Source organism: Gossypium hirsutum, chromosome D12 (assembly GCF_007990345.1).
Source record: "Gossypium hirsutum isolate 1008001.06 chromosome D12, Gossypium_hirsutum_v2.1, whole genome shotgun sequence".
NCBI classification, from domain to species: domain Eukaryota; kingdom Viridiplantae; phylum Streptophyta; class Magnoliopsida; order Malvales; family Malvaceae; genus Gossypium; species Gossypium hirsutum.
In genome coordinates this window covers 54041445-54057523 of record NC_053448.1, presented here as the reverse complement: position 1 = coordinate 54057523, position 16079 = coordinate 54041445, and the positions used below count along the sequence as shown (strand labels likewise).

At 31.2% G+C, this 16079-nt stretch overlaps 1 protein-coding gene across 1 annotated transcript; it reads right to left on the bottom strand.

The window, feature by feature from the left end:
* Window positions 1-4: 4 nt before the first annotated feature.
* On the bottom strand, window positions 5-4166 carry LOC107946586 (probable galactinol--sucrose galactosyltransferase 2). The gene is made up of 14 exons (XM_016880986.2): window positions 3744-4166; window positions 3388-3650; window positions 3155-3245; window positions 3011-3059; window positions 2836-2927; window positions 2631-2738; window positions 2356-2475; window positions 1761-2171; window positions 1532-1673; window positions 1194-1261; window positions 973-1107; window positions 677-894; window positions 511-599; window positions 5-425 (listed from the first exon to the last, which is right to left on the bottom strand). Exons 1-14 carry the CDS (start codon window positions 3920-3922, stop codon window positions 144-146), a joined length of 2247 nt encoding a protein of 748 aa, XP_016736475.1. The 5' UTR covers window positions 3923-4166; the 3' UTR covers window positions 5-143.
* Between the last annotated feature and the right edge of the window lie 11913 nt (window positions 4167-16079).

The following is a 16079-nucleotide window of genomic DNA, read 5'->3' as shown; positions in this document are numbered from 1 at the left end:
TGACTTGAAGAACACAGTACAACTCTCATTTCTCATATATTTAAGGAAAAACAGATTTACAAAGAATTTGTTAATAAGATTGCTTAAAAGAATTGAGAGATATCTGTATGAAAGTTTTGTCATTTGACATGTTAAATGATACCTCAATATATAAACTCAATATCTCTAAAATTGCAATCACCTGTTAGATCAAGTGTCAATAATCCGTTCTCAGAATTGTATATGAATTCCTCTTCTTCCATATCCACCATACAAGACCCTGGTTTCAAGCTTGTATAAGCTCCAAATCTGCCACGCCCTCGAACTTTGATTTTGATTAACTCTGAAGAATTTTTCATGTTTTCATCAATGGATTCCACTGCTCCTCCTGAATTGTACATGTCAAGCAATCCTATGGGGGCAAAATGAACACCCTCACCCAATACCTGTTTGACATCGTTTTAAAGATTACTACAGATATGTCAGATATTTCAAGAAAAAGAAAAAGAGTGGTGGATGGATTTTGCTCACTCTGATTGGGGAAATGGTAAATGTTTCACATTTAAGAGTGGCCAATGTCACTTTAATATTTCCATTCATTGGCAATCTGGAGAGAGATCCTGCAATTGAAAAAGAAAAAGGTTAATATATATGTGTGCGCCTGTGTTTTAATTTCAGATTCAGCTTAAAGGTTAACCTGAATTGAAGGCATATACTGCAAAATCTCCATTCCAGTTTTCCCCTGCAACATCTTCAATGAACTCGACATCACAGGGACTAACGTTGCCTGAAATGACCAAAGGTGTGCTTGGCATGTCTTTAATTCTTTGTTTCAATGGCCAACTTCCTGCTCCTTGGCAGTTGAAAACACCCAACACTCCACTTAATTTGTTCAAGTTCCATATCTTCAGAAGACTGCAAAACACTTCATATTTGTTGGTATATATATATTGAAAGTGAAATCTGTAATAAGCTTTCAGCATTTTCTTCTACCTTTTTCCATCCATGACAGGGTCTCTGAATAAACAATCTCGAGTGGGACGGCCAGCATGTTTAGCTCTTAGAACCGATCCATCAGGCAATACCAGCTTTCTTAGGATCTCAAAATCATGATTGCCTGGCTTGTCACTGTGATAATAAGTGGAGAAATTATAACAATGTTCCTATTCTCAAACATAACAAGAACAAAAAATTATCAAATAGTTGTGGCTAACCTTACATACACTGCACAACCCCCTATTGCCCTTGCGATACCATGGAACTCAGCTGTGTCATGTTTGCTCTGCAATAAACAAGAAAAAGAACAATAGAAGTTGGGTTGTGCCATGTGATAAGCGAGAGGAAGTCTTCTATGTGATCCAGGGTAGAAGATAGGGGATACTGAAGGGATTACAGATATTGGGATTCTAAGCCCGAACCTACTGGATGCCACAGTTTAAGTCCTGAGGGTGATTATATGAACTAACTAGGTTAAACCCGGAGTTCTGAATGTGATTCAGATGTTAAATGTGCATTCAAATGAAAGTTTCAATGCAAAAGAAAAACAGCATACATGGAACATGTCCCAATCTGGCACCACAATCTCCCCAAGAAGTAGACTGTTAAAAGCAACAGATGCAATATGTAGGGTCTGAAATGTTGGCTCTCGTGGCATGAAATCTTCCGATGCTCTTGCAACCGCACTGGTTTTCCAACTGAAAATCATACAAACATTTTATTATCAGTACTTACATTCAACTTAGCAACTTGGGAAATATTTTGATTTGATGATATAATTTTACCTATAAATTGAGTCTGAATTATGACTCATACAACATATCAGATTATTATCTTTGAAGTTTCTTGATGTAGATTGTTCGAGTGCTTGTTGATATCGTCTAGTCAGTGAAACTCGTCCACCGAAGCCAGAACCTAAGGTCTCTATCAAATTCTGGGCATCTACCTTGACTCCATCGACGCCATTGCTGGAGAGATAGCTATGGAGATCATTGTAGAAATCAAAGATTTTCTGAGGGTCGATGATCCCCACACCATACTTCTCCAAGCTGTCCGGGATAATGTCTCTCAAGTTCCCTATATTACCAGGTGATTGGATTGGATAAACAATCTTTGGATTGTATTTTTTCATTGTTTCAGATGATGGAAGTACACCTCCCCAATAGCCAGTTAAAGCATGCCAGACGTATACATACCTGCATGCATTAACATGTAAGTTTCATCATAAAAATACAGCAAAAAACAGCATAAATCCTGTGTTAGTCAGACTTAGGGTGAGTGCCAGACTTGGGTACTTTCAAGGAAAATGAGGAGTTGTAGTAACATAGCAATAGAATATTACTAATAGAGAAGTTTTCATCTCCAGAATTGAAACCTTACTTTAACCCATATTTTCCTTTGATCATGTTGATGAATTCATGGAGCTTGTTGCACCCGGCTTCCGATTCCGAACTTTTGAACTTGCTGTTTTCTTTGATATCTACTAATCTAGTTGCAAACCTTACAGAGAACAAAAGCAGCAAGAAGCATGATTAATAAAACAAGGCTCGAGCTCGGTACATATTCAAATACGGGTATGGTGGTGTGAGCCTTCAAATATATGAAAAAATGTACCCAACACTCATCTCGAGTCTGGGCACATTAGCATTACTTACTGTGTCCCTTCAATGAGTGGTTCTCCTTCTTTATAGAACTCGTTTACAGTATCTTGCCATCCATCATCAATGATTAGGTACCTTGGAGAACAGCCTCCATCTGAGAAACTGCCCAAGTTACAGAACAAAGATCATATGTTGTATGAGGTTTGTAATGAATTTGGAGAAACGAAAGTTGAGTTTTATTTATTTATTCTTTTAGTACCTCTGAAGACCCTCTTTGATGTCTTGAGGGTTCACTTCAGTATAAAAGGCATCCCAAGTGCACCATCCAAACCAGTCCAAATGTGCAGGGATCTGTTCATCAAAACATCCCAAATTTATGAATGGAACAAATGTTGATGTGTACAATGTTCAACAGTGTAAGATTAATAAAATACCTTCTTGTTTTCAATATGTCTGAAAGTGCCCTTGTGCTTCTCCAATATCCTACACAAACACAAACAATGTAAATGTCAAATGACAACAAATTGCAGCAGATACGACATTGGTAATCAGTTTCGTGTTTGCTTTTTTGAGCTTACTTTATGGAATTCTTAATGAGTTCAAATGGATTATCTCCTGAACTGATGAACACTGGCTCCAATATTTGTGAGTTCTGGACATTGGCATCACCTGGAACATTCAAACAGTAAGCCTATAGGCTACTACTGTATAATGTGAGCATGGAATACGAATATGTCCTATTTTAAGAAATATGAAGATCGTAACACGATTGAACGAATAGAAAACTTAAAATTATAGATAAAATACCAACCACTTTCCGCACAAAATTGGAGCTCATTTGCAGGAGTTCCTTGCAAACTTGTTCGGAAATCACCATCCAAGACAGGCAAGAAAAGAACATAGAAAGTGGTGGGTGTGGGAGGACCAGAAGAATCGTCATCTTCAACAATCGATTCTTCTTTTATTTCCAGAAGAAGCAATTGAGTCTCCAATGGAATTTCACTGCCAGATTTCCCATACCCTGGAATCATCCACCATATTTTGAATCTATACAGACATAGATGCTTGTATCCCCTGTAATAATCAAAACCAAAAAAAGATGAAACCAAAGTTCATGAAAAAGGAGGCAGATTCGTATGAACAAAGTGGAGGAAACTGGGAATTTACTCAAGGATCCCAAGAGTGAAAACATGGCGAGAAGTGGAAATGGGTGAAGTTGAACCCAGAAAAGCTGCCCCTGAAATTCCCGGAGAAAGGATTATGTTGGTGGGAACATGAGTTAAAACCACCTTTCCCCGCACCATGAGGCAGCCATCATTCACACAGGGCGCTGCTGTGATCGTCATTTGTTTGAGGAAATCAAAATGAAGAAGAAAGAAGAAGCGTTTGACAGGTTTTTCAATGGAAAGGGCTCAGCTATTTATATGTTGAAGTAATTCAAACGGCGTGAAGTATAGTTATCCAAATAAAATGTGAACTCCAAGAATGAAAGCGTGTGGTTAGACTTGGATTGATGATGACGAAGGCGATGTTGTCGAGAGTTTGGTCTGCTGCATGTTTGGGTCCTCTTCAGTTACAGCTTGCAATGCCACGTCAAACACATATCAGTTTTGGTAAGATGTTTATCTACATGCTTTCATCGGATTCGGTTTTATCTGGTCGGATGAAATTTAGTTTTAACTCTAATCAAACCCCATTTCTTCTAATTTATCAACCAATCAAAATATCTATCCTTTTATTGTTTTAATGAGTTAATGTTACTCTTTATTTAATTACTAACTTAATTATGAAAATACTGAAATTTATTTTTTAAATTTATAATTAATCTATATCTTATTATTATATTTAAGCACTTATTAGGTTAGTGTTATTTTTATTCGGGTCACTAATTTAATTATAAAATTATAAAATATTTTTTTAAAAATTATAATTAAGTAACATTGCGAGACTTTTATTTTTTATACTTTTATATTGTTTTAAAATAAAACATTTAAAAATTACAAATTAAGGATTAAATATGTGTTTAATAATATTAAATACAAATTTATTGCCTCTTCAATTATATTCATTATTGAATGAATTTTTAACATATAATATTTTTTCACCTAAATTGTAGATATGACAAAATCTAATATATATATATATGATACTTTTTACGAGGGTTATAAGCTTTCAACAAATTGGATTCTTTTTATGTCTAAGGGTGGGTTTGGATGGGCGATTGGGTGCGGTGCGTTTAGCTTACTTTTTGTCTCACGCTACAGTATCGCTACAGTATCTATATCATCGTCACCACTGTTTTTACACTAACCGTAGGTAAACGCACCGCCCATCCAAACTCACCCTAAGTTTATAGTGTATGAATAAGCCATAACAAATCCAATTCAACCTGAAGACTTAGGACTCTTTTAGATGGACATTTATTTTTAGTACGGTACGTTTAATTTTTTTCTCACATTACAGTATTTAATTTTACTGTCATCGCTGTTTTATATTAACCACAAGTAAACGTACCGTCTATCTAAAATGGTTTTTATAACTAAAAAAATAAACATGTCAAACTAAAATATTTTACAATATAACTAATTTCATGTTATAGCACATAAATTTGAAACCCTATATATTTGAAAAAAATTTCAAAGCAAAAAAAAAATAGTATGATAAACTTGAATAACCAATTAACTTATTTAGATCTCAAAATTATTGTTTTAGAACATTTTTAAAATTTTAACTTATTTAGGTCCTAAAATTAATTAATTATTTATTTTTATAATTTTTTAAAAATATAAAATTTGGAATTTTTTTAAATATTTTGAGTTTTAAACTTTATTTTGAATTTATTTTGTAATTTTTGTTGAGAGTGAGACCAGTTTGCTAATTTTCAAAATTGATAGGGACAAAAGGAGTATTTACACCAATCTATTATTTGAGTTATTCGAATTAAAAAATTTAACTCAACTTGAACTACTTATTCAAGTTGACTCGAATAACTCAATTCGATTAACTTGAAATTTAAATTTTTTTCAATTTTTTGAATCAAATTCACTCCTAATTACTTTGTCTCCAATTCCTGTGTGGTTCAAATATGAGGGCTTATATATATATATATAATACTTGCTAATCCCACCTACATCCAAAACTATGACCTTCTTCTTCCGATTCAATTTAGAATTAAAACAAACGTACTATAGTGATAAACAGACACCTCCATATTTTTATGTAATATTATTGTCTCTTTTTCTTTAACGTTTGGTACATTAATTCACTTTTCATTTTCTAACTTTGACCATTTTTCTAATCCTATAATTTATCATTTTTTATCACATTGCTATTTACGGTACATATATTTTAATATCCGAATCAACTAAAATTTAATATTTTTATCATTTTGAGGAAATTTAATTTCACCAAAACTCAACTTTGGAATACTATGTTGTGGAGGTTGTTACATTACATATAGAGTATCGTGACATTGAACTTCAAAGTCGTGATTTTAAGTCCTCGAGGTTGTGGCTCCAAACCAAATGTTGAAGTGAAGGGAACCTAGTGGCTTGTTGTTCATGTCATGACACCAGCAAGGCCGTGTTATGGGTGTTGTAACATTAAAGACTGACAAGTTAAAAATTATAGGAACAATTCTGTAACCAAACAAACTTAGGTCACTTTTCATTTAAGGATATAATTGTCTTTGGCAGGTTAAGTGTTATTAGACTATAAATACTACTTTATAAGCTTTTGAGAGTAGATTTTGGGAGGCAGAATATTTTCTTTACTTTTCATATTTTTAGATTAGGTTTCTTTTATTTTTCTTCTCATTTTTTAGATTAGATTTTCTCTTCACTTTTTGTAATATTTTTGTTGTTGTTGTTGTTTTATCCTCTTTCTTGTTAATGACTTTTGTAAATGGAGATGGATCAAACCTTTTGGTGTCATTGGTTCCACATCTAAATGAACATTTCTTACCTTTATCTTTATATTGTGCATATCAACTGTTCAATGAAATTTCTATTTGGGTGTTAAACTTTATAATGTGTTGATATTGCTTGTTAGTTAATGGATGAGTTGATTGTTAGATTAAGTTAATGTTTTATGCTTGATTGTTTGGTTATTCTTTTATATTGGAATTCTTAATACGCTAGAAATGATGCATCTATTGAAAAATTTAGATAAACAAGACTGAGAGGAGAGTTTATCATTAGATAGTTCGAGATAATCGTGTCGAGTAGTGAGACCAAGAGGAAAGCTTAATTGGTAATTTTGAGTTAGGATGAGACTGAGAGAAGATTCTTCATTCGAGTAGCAAGTAATATAATTGGGATATGTTATTAATTTAATTTGCAACTGACTAATCAATCAACCATTGTTTCATCATCGTCTAAAACAATATAAAAGAAAACTAGATTAGTTTGTTTAATTTGTTAACCGAGAATTATCTTAAATATATCTCTTTATTTGATTGCACTAATAATTCTTGAATAAATTATATTAGTATTTGCTTAATTTTCAATTAACTTGATAAACGCATTTACCATTTTAATAATCCTTTGAGTTCGATCCTTGAAATATTACGTTTTCAATTGTAACACATAAATATTACAACTAACTTGTCACACTTGCACTCAAAGTTGCTTTTAAATATTTATATTTGTGCTAAGTTTTTGCTTGGCGCATGAACACCGACGTGTGCGATCAATGTAATACCTCCTCCCGTATTCGTCGCCGAAATAGGGTATGAGTGTAACACCCCTAACCCCAAACCGTCGCCGGAATAGAGTTACGAGGCATTACCGGACATATCAGATAATTTACAATAATTCTTAAATAAATATTAAACACATTAAGATAAAATCATAAATTCATATAATATTTTAGTAATTGACTTCATTCATTTTTTTTTTTTTTTTTTTTGAAAAATTTCGGCAGCATTTCTGCTTTTTTTTACATAAGACCCCCTGCAATTAAAAACCATTTCATTTTCAAATCACAACCAATTCAACCAATTCAACCAATTCATTTCACATTCTCGATTTCTATCCCAATTACTTTCTAATCAACTTAATCAACATAATATCAATTTAAATTTAACAATATACTAAATTAAATAAATATAGATAAACTTCTTTCATTATAATTCATAAACTTATAATACTAACATTTTCAACCGTTTATATTAAAACATAATAACCTTTATACACGTCCTATGTACATGACACATTACCAAAAGAAAATATACATCACCAAAATGTTTGCTGAAGTCGGGTTTGGCTTTGGATGCTGGTTCAGTACTTGACTTCTACAACCTGCGCACGGAAACAACCGTACGCTGAGTATGCATATACTCAGTGGTATCACTATAATTCAATTTATAATTAAATACATTAAATCACACACATACTTTTTATTACAATTATCACTACTAATAAACAATTCAATCATTTAATATTATCAATTAATTATATATATAAGCATCATTCTTATTTCTTTATTTCAAATTTCACCTTTCACATACACTATATCATTCAAGAAGTAAACTTATTTCATTTACCCCTATTAACTTGACTCGGACTCGACGGATACACGGATTCCAACCAAACACACTAGTATACAGTAATCAGTAACAGTAACAGTATCAACACACAAAGTGCTAAACCTGTAACAGTAACGGTAACAGTATTCGACACACAAAGTGTCGAGTCGGTAACAGTAACAGTAATAGTATTCGACACACAAAGTGCCGAATCAGTAACAGTAGTCGGCACATAAGTGCCTGATCAGTAAGCCGGCAAATACCCCGTACACTTCCATGTCCTATGGCATGCCAACTATATCCAACTAGCCCGACTAGTTAATAGGGTATTTAATTCACTTTTCAGTATAAATTTCCATCTTAATTCAGTATCAATTATAATTCCTTATTTCAATCAATTTCACAGTATTACAGTAATTCTTTACTTCAGTAATTTCACAATTCAATGCATTATACACAACAAGATTCAGTATTTTCACAATTTACTCAGTAATCAAAACAATATCCAGTATTCTATAACTCGGTTCAGTATCAGTTTCAATTTCATTACTACATTATAAATTTATTATTTATTAAACACTTACCTTAAAATACTTACCACACATAATTAGCAAATTAAACACTTAATAATAGTAAAGTTTGAATTATAGTGATACAAACCGTAATTCCCGTGTCTATTCCTTGTCCACTTTTTCTTTTCCTTTCCTCGTGGATGCCTCAGGTGCGATATTAGCTACGAAAAGAAATTAAGATAATTTTCATAATCATTAGCACAACACAATTTACTTGCTGAAATTTTTATCTAACTTTTACTTTAATTTCAATTTAATCCTAACTAAATCTATATATTTTTCTTTCTCAATTCATACCTCCTTGCTACTCAATTTCTTGCCAAACTTATATGTAACTATCTAATTTTTATCATATTTTCATAATTTCGAATTTATTTCAATTTAATCCCTAAAATTAAAAACTTATAGTTTAGTTTACAATTCAATCCTTTATTCAATTCCAATCAAAATTTCTATCAAATACATCCCTAATTTAACAATTTATTCAACATGAACCATGCTTAATAATCTATAAACTTCCAAAACCTCAACTTATTTTTAACAAAACTAACTTCTAAAACATCTAAATTAAAAGAAAAGAACTTGATTGACTTACCAAATTAAATTTCAAGCTTTAAAAATCCTATTTTCCCTTTTTCTTTCCTTTTCTTCTTTCTTTCCCCTGTTTCGTTTGCTTCTCTGTTTCTTTGTTCTTTCTATTCTGTTTCTTTCCTTTTGATTTGTTTTTATTTCCTTTTATGTTTAATTAATTATTATTTATAAAATATCTATTTTAACAACAAATATAATTAATACATTTGTACCATATCATAACCTTACAATTGTCACTACTTAATTTGTTTATCAATAAAAAAAATCTCATTATATAATTATTTAGTTAATTAATATCTTTTACTTAAATTTGAAGTAAATAATAATTATAATACAAGTGTATATATATTATTATTACACTTGTACCATCTTCTCACCATACATTTGTCTTAATTTTAATTTATTCCATAATAAAATAATATAATTAATATAAATTACCATTTAAATAAATAATTATAATAATTATAATAATTATATACATATAATATTTATATATATATAACTTAAACAAAATCTTGAATTTAATGCATATATGCCGCCCCATTTATGGGACTTGGTATATTTGCCTATTTAGTCCTTTTAACTTTCTTTTAATCTATATTTAGACTTTCACTCTTTATTCAATTTGATCCCCTTTCCTAATTATTCTTAATTAAGCTAAATTCACCTATCAAAAACCTAATTAAACACACAACTAATCTTGTAAGTATTTCTAATAATTATTTTCGAACTCAATTCACTAAGACGGAGGCCCGATAATACACACACTTTTCCGGTGCCCACGGATTTTGGGTCGTTACAATGAGGCATTACCGGATTTTACCGAATAAATTTTTCGTTATTACGAGTTAAATACTATTCATTTATCGAAATATGTCATGACTTCTCTTGGATGGGCCTCCGAAGCCCAAAACATACATCAGGACCAAACCGAGATTAAATCGAAACCATAAGAAATTTTTCACAAAATTCTAAAGTTTTTTTTTTGAACTCAATATAACCCCTTTATAAATATCTAATTCTCCCTGTAATTTTAAACCGAGACCAATCAAACACAACCAATCCATTTCAACATATTTTCAAGATAGATTTAACATATTCATAAGATAACCTCATCACATACCAAAACCAAAATTTGTTAGCCATACCAATGGCTAACCATATATTCATTTCACATTAACATTTAATTTACTACCTTATACATGCCATTGATTTCCAAAATAAAGTTTCTTTATATATCGAGATCTTGAGGTTGATAGTGTGATACGTCTCTGACCGAATTCGACCTCCGAGCTCTTAACACTACAAAATAGGGGAAAAAGAAATAGGGTAAGCACTTTGTGCTTAGTAAGCTCATGTAACAAGAATTATACTTACCTAATATTTTCAATACAATGCAATAAACATTCATACATCCATTCAATACATTATTCCCCTAACATGCACAAACTCAACATTTAAGTTAGTTCAATAATTCCATGTATCAATAATATATATATCACGATTGATGAGCTCATCAATACTATGATTTTCACTCCCTTGTTATTTTTCCATATTTATCTCGTTGAATTTCTCGAAATTTCGATAGATTTTCAGGGGTACACCTTAGTGTACAAATTCGGGTCCGTCAATTCATATTCATGTGCGCACATTTCTATTTCAGAGAGCACACTCCCGCGAACCTCATTCTTACAGCAGGATTACCAGTCCAAGCTAAATCCCCTATAATATAAACTCATAGAGTATTGTTGGGATTACCAGTCCAGGCTAAATCCCTTGCAATGACAATTACTTTAATGAGCTTGGATCTAAATTACCAGTCCAGGCTAAATTCAGACCCTAATTCGGATTACCCGTCCGAGCTAAATCCATTTTCCACATATTCTTCGGGAGGGCTATATCAGGATAGGATCACCCGTTCGGGCTAGATCCTTTTTACCGTCGATTCATTTTCAGAGATCCATCGAATTTTCCTTCCATTCAATCGGGATTTCTTCCCCTTTTTATCAAATATATCAAGGTTTCGTCCATTTTCATACAATAAACATTCAAATCATGTTCACATCAATAACAAACATTTCAAGCATTTAAGAATATAATTCAAGTTACACGAACTTACCTCGATACTTGTTCGTAAACAAAAATCTACTAATCCTGAACTTTTTCTTTTCCTCGATCTAGCTTCGTATTTGAATTTTCTGGATCTAAATAAATAAATTTAATCATTAATCTAATACATTTCATGTTCATATGTAACATTTCATGTTCATTAATCTAAATAAATAAACTCATTTTTTTAGATTAGATTTTCTCTTCTCTTTTTATAATAAATTTTTTTGTTGTTGTTTTATTTCTTCTGTCTTGTTAATGACTTTTGTAAATGGAGATGGATCAAACCTTTAGGTGTCATTGGTTCCACATCTAAATGAGCATTTCTTACATTTATCTTTATATTGTGCATATCAATTGTTCAATGAAATTTCTATTTGGGTGTTAAACTTTATTATGTGTTGGTATTGCTTGTTAGTTAATGGATGAGTTGATTGTTAGATTAAGTTAATGTTTTATGCTTGATTGTTTGGTTATTCTTTTATATCGGAATTCTTAATACGCTAGAAATGACGCATCTATTGAAAAATTTAGATAATCAAGACTGAGAGAAGAGTTTATCATTAGATAGTTCGAGATAATCATGTCGAGTAGTGAGACCAAGAGGAGAGCTTAGTTGGTAATTCTGAGTTAGGATGAGACTGAGAGAAGATTATTAATTCGAGTAGCAAGCAATATAATTGGGATATGTTATTAATTTAATTTGCAACAGAGTAATCAATCAACCATCGTTTCATCATTTACATCGTCTAAAACAATATAAAAGAAAACTAGATTAGTTTGTTTAATTTGTTAACCGAGAATTATATTAAATATATCTCTTTATTTAATTGCACTAATAATTCTTGAATAAATTAGATTAGTAATTGCTTAATTTTCAATAAACTTGATAAACGCATTTACCATTTTAATAATCCTTTGAGTTCGATCCTTGAAATACTACGTTTTCAGTTGTAACACATAAATATTACAACTAACTTGTCACACTTGCACTCAAAGTTGCTTTTAAATTTTTATATTTGTGCTAATTCTCTACTTGGTGCATGAACACCGATGTGTGAGATCAAACCAAAACTTAATTACAAATTATTTGAGGCCTAATTATTTATGTCCAATTGGCCTCTCCGCTAACTCGAGACAGCCAAAAGCGAATTGTGTATAGATCTAATCATATGAAATGGATGGAAACGATAAAGTAAGAGAAATAGATTGCATGTATCACTATCCGTAGTAAATACTTTTTCTCGCTGAGCACAAAAGATGACTTAAAAATCAATTTAATTTCTTTAAATTATTATTTAATTTAATTAAATAATTGAAATTCAAAATAATAATTAAATTAATTAGTCATAGTGGTTGTTGACACCATTTTTTTGATGAAAACGGGGTCAACTTGGGTTTTGAAAATGCAAACAAAAATGGGAGTCGCCACCAATCCTTTTTGATAAGGTGTGATCGGGTTACCTTGAAAAGTTGTTGTTTTTAATAAACGGTTTAATTTCATTAAAACAACGATTTTGGTCCACGAAATTTAGAAAAATAGGTTCGGGAGTCGGTTACGTACGAGGAAAGATTAGCACCCTCGATACACCCAAAATTGGTACCTAGTTGATTACTTAATGTCTTAGTGTCGAAAAACTGAAAACTTTAAAGAATTTTAAAAAATACGATCCTTGCACTAAAATATTGAAATTTTTTGGGAAAAGAAGCATATTTCACATTATTCGAGAAAGAGAATCATATCCAGTAAGTTAGGACACGATGTCTCGAATTCACGATACGCGAATAAAAATGCTTATTTAAAAAATATTTGGCTATCTCGGATTTAAAAGGGAGATCACGACCAGTGAGTTAGGACGCGATTTTTTCAAATCCCGAGATCATTTAAAACTTGAGTTTGAAAAGATTCGTGTATTTAGATATTGCGAAAATCAAAACCCAGTAAGTTAGGGTATGACCTTCTCGAATCTTAACACGAGATGCTATTAACAAATTTTGACATATCGAGTAAAATAAAATATGGAGTCGTAATAAAAGAATGTGAAAGCAAATTACATTAATTTGTTGTTATACATGGCAAAATCACAATGAATACGAAAGTATAAAAATGATACGAGCAATTGCAACTAATATGAAATAAATAAAAGGACAAATCGACAACATGCAAAATAACAACGTATACAAACGAATAAAATTAAAACATTCATTCCAGATAATAATGAAAATGAAAATAAATAAATAATGAATACAATTAAAAATGTAAAAAAGATATATATATATATATGTGTGTGTGTGTGTTCATGAAAATAAAATGTGTAAACAGATGTAGATATATATATAAAATATACAAGTATATGTATACATGTAAGTTATGAAAATACGCATGTGGGTATACATGTATATACATATTGTAGAAACATAGGCATATGAATATGAAAACTTAAAACGGGTATATAAATGCATACATGCATCAATTATAGAATAGATAATAATATAACCATGCATATATATTATTAAATATTAAACATGCATATACATATGAAAACAAAAGTGCACATAAATGCATATGTTATGAAATGCATGTACGCATGAATATTGTAAAGTATAAAAAAAACGTGTATGCATATATATACAAAAATATACATAGGTATATATACATATATATTATGAAAATAAAGCTAGAATAATAATAAAACTAGCTAACATACTAACAAAACAGTAACGAATAGATATAAGGAAAATGAAACTAATAATAATAATAAATAATAATAATAATAACACTAAAATAATTAGTTAAACAATAAAATTGCTAAAAAAGGGGACTAAACCGGAATAAAAACAAAAATAATGGGTGAATTCAAAATAAAAAAGGACGAAAAGGACTAAAACACAACACACGCCGAAAGAGGGGGGACCGAAATGGTAAATAGACCAAACCCCCCAAAACGCAGTGCTGCAGTGGACCGAAGTGAAACAAAAGTAAAATTTTCGAGCTAAATTAAAATAAAAGATAATAACGAAAAATGAGCCAGATTGCAACGTGCTGCAAAATCAGGAGGACTGCGCGCGCAATTATTTCATCTTTCAGAAACACGCGGATCCTCCCCCTCGGTCGGGTCACCGCGCGGGTCAGGGCCAAAACGGCGTCATTTTGGCTTCTGACCCTAATAGCTAAACGGCGTCGTTTCAAGTGCCTTTATAAATCAAAAAATATTTTTTTTTAACTTCATTTTCTGCCCCCTCTCTTAAAAAACTGATTTTTTTTACATTTATACGTTATATATATAGTTTAAAAAATAAAAGAAACAAAATCGAATACAAATAGTTTCGAAAGGAAGAAAAAAATAAAGAGAAAAATAAAAACTAAAAAAAAAGGAAAATAGATCTTATACCAAAAAAAAAAGTTTCTTGAATCTGTTTTTTTTTTTGCTTTTATTTTTTCAAATCGTGAAAGAGGGGCCGAACCCCGTTACAGTGATTCGGATGGCTTTTTATAGCCTTTTACAAGCCTTATTTATTTATTTTTTTACTCTATTTGCTTCTTATTGTTGCGTGTTTGCTGGTGGAGCAGGTGAGGACGGATGTGACCGTGGCAGTGCAAGTGGGCGACATCGGCAGAGGCTAGGTGCGGCGGCAGAAGGTCCTAGGTGCGGTGCCTAGGGTTTGAAAATTTTTTTGTTTTCTTTCTGTTTTGGGTTTGGGCTAGGGTTATTTTGGGCTTGGGGTATTGGGTCTATTGGGTAGGTTTAGGTTAAAATTTGTAATTGGGCCCTGGGTCAAAAATTGGGCCCTACAGTAGGTTTGTGGAATAATACAATTAAATATATTTACTCATAAATTTTAATAAGTCAAAGTTGTCAGGACTTTAATAGACTTAGAATTGGATTGAAAAAATAACTAAATTAAGAAATTAGATTTGTTAATATTAATTTATTAAATGAATAAAATTTTGGGAAATAAAAAATATTTAATGAGTTAAATAAATTATAAGTGTTAGATAAAACTCCAATAACATATATAGTTTGACCCAATACATGAAAAGCTCAATTAGGCCATGTTACATGCAAGGGGTAGCAAACCCTAGTATCCTATAGGGTATGTCGCTACCCCTTATGTCTTTTACTTAGAGCAGAAGTTGTATTTTGTATAAAAATATTATTAGATTATTAGATTTTATTCATACAGGACTTTTGTACCGTTTCTCTATAAGTAGGAACTATGTGTTGAACTATTAAAAGGAATACACATGCATTATCGAGCGTCGTTATTTTGTTAAAAAATAGTAAAAATTTATTTTATAAAATAAATTCTATTCTCTAGTTATAGAAAGATTTAACTTTCTCGATAAAAGTTAATTAAAATTTTCATTCTATGCGATTGGTTCGTATTGTTTGAGCCCATATTCAAAGCAATTGGTGATTTAACAATATCAAAAAGGTTTATATGATAGAAAGCTGGGATCAACTTAACTACCTCGTACAAAGTACATGTATAATTTTAAGTAAGAATTTATTAAAAAATACTATTTTCTAAACTATTTTTCCTAAAGAATGTAAATAGAGCTTGGAATCCGTTTACGGTGAAAGTTGATGGTCTTTTTATCCCACACGGGTTTTATTCAATGAGGCTGACATGACCCAAGCGCAGGTTGTGCAAAATACCCTTAATCAATTGCACTCTTTTTGGGCCATAAGGTGAATGCAA

What these genes read in the sequence shown, in the direction of transcription:
- LOC107946586 (XM_016880986.2), bottom strand. Translation starts at nt 3,922, where the DNA reads ATGACGATCACAGCAGCGCCCTGTGTGAATGATGGCTGCCTCATGGTG. An exon ending in CTCATTAAGAATTCCATAAA is followed by an intron (nt 3,060 to 3,154) that starts GTAAGCTCAAAA and finishes GTGTTTGTGTAG; the next exon opens with GATATTGGAGAAGCACAAGG. An exon ending in AATTCAGACTCAATTTATAG is followed by an intron (nt 1,674 to 1,760) that starts GTAAAATTATAT and finishes TATGATTTTCAG; the next exon opens with TTGGAAAACCAGTGCGGTTG.